The sequence below is a fragment of the Vicia villosa genome, unplaced genomic scaffold (genome assembly GCF_029867415.1).
Source record: "Vicia villosa cultivar HV-30 ecotype Madison, WI unplaced genomic scaffold, Vvil1.0 ctg.001278F_1_1, whole genome shotgun sequence".
NCBI classification, from domain to species: Eukaryota; Viridiplantae; Streptophyta; class Magnoliopsida; order Fabales; family Fabaceae; genus Vicia; species Vicia villosa.
This window is the reverse complement of record NW_026705556.1, coordinates 301,146-306,481: the sequence shown is the minus strand read 5'-3', so window position 1 is coordinate 306,481 and position 5,336 is coordinate 301,146. Positions and strand designations below refer to the sequence as shown.

At 31.4% G+C, this 5,336-nt stretch overlaps 1 protein-coding gene across 1 annotated transcript; it reads left to right on the top strand.

Moving 5' to 3' along the window:
* Window positions 1-285: 285 nt before the first annotated feature.
* LOC131634274 (WAT1-related protein At4g08290-like) lies at window positions 286-2,617 on the top strand. Its single transcript, XM_058904920.1, has 7 exons — window positions 286-543; window positions 824-886; window positions 989-1,105; window positions 1,186-1,429; window positions 1,527-1,691; window positions 1,860-2,011; window positions 2,219-2,617. Exons 1-7 carry the CDS (start codon window positions 344-346, stop codon window positions 2,376-2,378), a joined length of 1,101 nt encoding a protein of 366 aa, XP_058760903.1. The 5' UTR covers window positions 286-343; the 3' UTR covers window positions 2,379-2,617.
* The last annotated feature ends 2,719 nt before the right edge of the window (window positions 2,618-5,336 follow it).

Sequence of the window (5,336 nt, the reverse complement as noted above, 5' to 3'; positions counted from 1 at the left end):
ATCCTGCAGCTGCTGCCATAGTGCATTCTTTTTTCATTTATTACTCCAAAGTGTTTTCTGACTCAAGGATTTTAATAAATTAATTAGAGGGGGAATCATCTCTATCAAGCAAAGCAAGTTGCATATACTCCCATTAAAAAATTTAACTTTCATATCTGATTGAGAAAAAGCAAAAAACTTTATAACCAGTGTCTCTTCAAGATATACTTACCATCTTGCTATTTTTAATGGATTATTACGTCTTATCACACTTTTTATTCTTAGTATTTATAAGGATGATCACTTCATAGATTTGAAACCATCTCTCTAAACAATATCAATATTTTTTGTTGAATAGAAAGAAATGGATAAAATAGGTATTGCTAGTTTTGGCAGTAAGGCAAGGCCTTATGTGTTAACAGTTGCGATTCAATTTGGGTTTGCAGGAGCATTCATATTCTCCATGGCCAGTTTCAATACTGGAATGAGTCGTTTTGTGTTCATTGTTTATCGTAATATCATTGCTGCAGTTTCCCTTGCTCCTTTTGCATGGTTTTTTGAAAGGTGATAGTGCCTAATTATTCTCTTTTATTTGTAGAATTAACTACTATGAATCATAACTTAGCTTCTATAAATTATCATTATCTTTATTTCTTAAATTATATTAATATAGTTACTACTTCAATATCTAACGCTTATAAAATTCTCACCATTCGATCATCTCTCAATAACTTCAACTTTTCAAAAGAGTAATGCCTAATATTAATAAAAGTGGAATTAACTTTTTTCTTTGTATTGATTTTTTTTCCTATTTCTTATTACGACTTTTCTTGCAATTTTGCAGGAAAGTTAGGCCAAAGATGACTCTCTCTGTCTTTTTGCATATAATGGCGCTCGCACTATTAGAGTAATGACCTAAACTCTATCCATATAGCAACATATCAATAAAATTAATAATATAACAAATATTCTAAGGAGACATATTTGAAAATGTATGGTACTATTGTAGGCCAGTGATCGATCAAGGGTTCACTTTCTTGGGAATGCAATATACATCAGCTTCATTTACATCTGTTTTGACGAATACTGTGCCTTCTATAACCTTTTTCTTAGCCGTAATTTTCAGGTAACTCCTAATACAAGATGATTATTAATTACTATGATAAATTTTTAAAAAAATACTAATCTTATAGTACCATTTATTAGGATTGAACAAGTAAATATTAAGCAGATACGAAGCATAGCAAAGGTGGTTGGAACATTAGTAACATTTGGAGGTGCATTTCTGATGACAGTTTATAAAGGACCACAAATCCACCTTTTTTATTCTCCAAACAATGCTCATCATCATGCTGGAAGTCACGACACTCAAAGTCACAAACATTGGGTCTCAGGAACACTCTTTATATTATGTGGTTGTTTCGCTTGGTCATCTTTCTTCATATTACAGGCAACTAACTATATATTATTCTATAGTTCAATTTTGATACGTATCACACTTGTCATGTTATATAACACAGAATATGAATATGAATTGTGAATTGCAGTCGATAACGTTGAAAAAGTATCCGGCTGAAATGTCATTGTCTACGTTAATTTGCTTATTTGGTTCTCTGATGAGTACCGCGGTGGCGTTGGTGGCTGAGCATAACTCTGGTGCGGGGACTTGGGCTCTTGGTTGGAACTTTAGACTCTATGGCCCTCTCTTCACGGTACCTTCTCTATTATTTATTAGATTAATTATTTATTTAATTAATTATGAATCGATATAATTAATTATTAATAAATTATTAGTACTTAACATGTTTTTAATAAATTTATAGTCCTTTCTATTTCATAATTAACTCACCAATTATTTTCAATGAACATAAAAATTACAGGGAATAGTAAACTCAGGAATAACATATTATGTGCAAGGGTTGGTAATGCAAAGCAGAGGCCCAGTATTTTTTGCAGCATTTAATCCTCTTTGTATGATCATCACTTGTGCTTTGGGCTCATTTCTATTCGGAGAACAGCTCCACTTGGGCAGGTATATCTTAATAATATTTCTTATTATCACAACTAAAAGTTGTATTAACCATGTGAATATGTGATAATACACAATTTTTTTGTGAAAAATATTTCGAATTCTATTTAACGACAAATTTTTTTATCTTGCACGCCTTAAAAGACGGCTCTCTGTTTTATTACATCTCTGTTAATTTGGTAAATAATATTTTCTCTTTATGGATAACAGTATCATTGGAGCTGTGATTATTGCAATGGGTCTTTATTTTGTGGTGTGGGGTAAAGCCAAAGACTATTCATCAGCCACAACTACTATGCCACCACCATCAGTTACAATGAAGCAAATCGAGACACAACAACTTCCAATTACTTCATCTGATCATGTCTAACCGAGACGAATTAATTATGAATTTATAGTGTGCTGTTGCTGCCCTAGCTAAGAATATGCAATAGCTATCTATATTATTTCATATTTGTGTTTTGGTTTAGACATTCTATAGGAATACCATATGGCTACTACAGTCATTATGTGCTTTTTTTAAAGATGTTTTTATGTGGATTATAATTTTGCTTCATCATCTTTTTTTTTTCTTTTTTGAAACTGACAGAATAAAGAGCTACTTGATTATATTTTCATTTTGTTCATTGAAGTTGTTGAATTATCTCTTTCTTGTGGTCCTTTGACTGTTCAACACTGATCAAATTAGTCATTTTCATCCATTAATAACGAATTTAGAAATTAATTTTTTAGATTTCTCTGTTGCAAATTATATGAAAAGGATTAACATATTGTCTTTGAAAAGTCGAAGGACCAATATAAAACTTCTTTAAAATAATTGACATGAATTCAAAAGTTAACATAAAGGAAAAAAAGGATATTAAGTCTAAAATTAAATAATAAGAGAACATTTCTACAAATGGAGTATTTCAAATATTGACCCACATAATTCAAAATTACTCACAAGAATTATCAAAATAATATTTTTGATGAGAAAAATTATATTGATAGAAATAAAAAGGGGTACTCAATTCTATTATAACATATCAGAAACAATTGAATCCAATATCATAACGATGAATATCCATCCAACTTTTATGAAAGGGTGCAGATGGCTCAATCTTGAGAGTAAATGATTGAATGGTCAAAATCTAATGCACACTAAAACAAATCCAGCAAAACCAATCTACAACACTGCAAAAAAATATATGCTACACCTAATAATACTACCAATTAGGGGATTGCTTTTCCATCAAAAGCATTGCTTCCTCACATTAGTGAGAAAAATCAAAACTATCCATAGAATTTGAAAATGCATCTCTATATACCTTACAGAAGTGTATTTCTGAAATTCACTGAATAAGAAAAATGAAACAGATGGAGAAACAAAGATAAATTAACATTGATGATTGTTTTAACATTACATAAAAAATGAAACATTACATAGATAATCGCTAACGTAAATCGAACAATACATTTCATCATCAAATAGGACGTTTCAACATCTTCAAAATATCTTTGGCCGATCTTGCAATCTCAGGATCCAACTCAACTAGACCTTTTGTTTCGTAATAGTGAATGTACTCCATATAACCCTTATATCTTCATCTGTCTCCAGCTCAAATTTGTTGAACTGGATCTTTCCTTCATTGTCAAACGAGGGTGAACGGTACTTGAGTTTTACAACTCTTCAATTTCCCGAGTATCATAAGATATTCTTCATTTCCCGAATATCATAAGATATTCTTCAGCATGAATTTTAGGTCTACAATAGAGGTGTAATCTTTGACCCTAAATTCAAGTGAGGCCTCAGCGCTGTTGAATAGACAAATGCAACATGGCAATATATGCTCATTATGGTGTAATGTGATTTAATTAAAAAAAAGTAGATAAGAGATCTATATTTATACGAGTTTTAGATCAATATAGTCCTTACAATCTCAATCCTATTTTGGGAGATATTCCGAAGATGTACTTCCGGATACACCCTGTTTCGTTTAGTAAAATTTGTGAAATTAGGGAGAATCTGAAAATGCATTTTTGAATAGACCCCTGTTTGCATTTTTTAAACATTTGGGGTGAATCTCGAAATGCATTTAAGGATTCATCCTAGACAGTTTTAAACAAAACCCGTTATAGAAAACAATTTGAAAAAATTTGAGAAACAGAAACATAAATTGAAATCTATGAAAATGTATACATTTGATATCTTTAATGTTAATTCAAGATTACATAAAAAATGTCAAACCACATAAATTCATCATTGAATAAAAACTAATATGAATCAAGATATGTGTCATCGTCTAAATTTATATCTATGGGTGATTCCGTCTTTGACTTTTGTTTATTTCTTTCTTTTTTAATCTCGCTAAACTTGGTGAATTCTTGCATCCTAGCCAAAAAAATGATTAGACCAAATTTAGTTTCCCTTGTTGAGTGAGGTGTCCACTCTGGTGATGTCAGTGGTATAGGGCATTCCAGTTTCAAATAAACTTGAACAAAATGTTATGATTTTGAAAGTCATTCAATACACATGATACGATCAATTGGATTTTAAGGTGGGGAAGTAAGCATTCGCAAAATGTTTTCGGGAACCCGTATCTTGTCAAATTAATATACGTGTTATTATACGCACTTGCTTCAGGATTAGCTCATTGCTGATCCGAGGGAAAAAAATTATTTCTAAATAAGAAACATATTATTAGACTTGGCCAATAATTTTACTCCTAAATTCACCATAGTTGGATATTTCATCTTTAAACACTAGGTGATACAAACTCCAAATAATGAATTCCCTTTTATGAATTAACTGAGCTCTGGAGAAAATATTTTTGACTCGGAAGTTATCTGATTCAGTGCCTGCCAGCTCTTTATAATCAGTCTCACTATTGGAGTGCCAATTTGCTTAGATGATGTTCCAACATCAGATTGGACATCAGTACCTTTCTCCATGATTGAACCATTGACTTTGGTCCTGGAGCATACAACCATTTTACTATCATCAAAGTACATCCTTATGGTATCTTTGAAAAGGATGATGAAGATCTTTGATTTTTCTTTGACATGAATCAACCAGGAGATTCTTTAAAAAAATCATCAACAACCTTGAAGGCAAGCCTTCTACCTTGTATTTTCCTCATTGGTCCCACGATAGGAAGTTCTAGAGCTTTGTCAACAGTCTGATGTTACCACTTTTGGTATGACATTTGGGTTTCATTTTCCTTTGATCTTTAAGAATGTTGATGAAAAAGTGGATTCTTGAGGTACCATACAAATAATAACTATTTTAGGACTTAGCTCCTTCATTAGTCTTCATTCATCTTATTAATGACCAAACAATCTTCCTTAA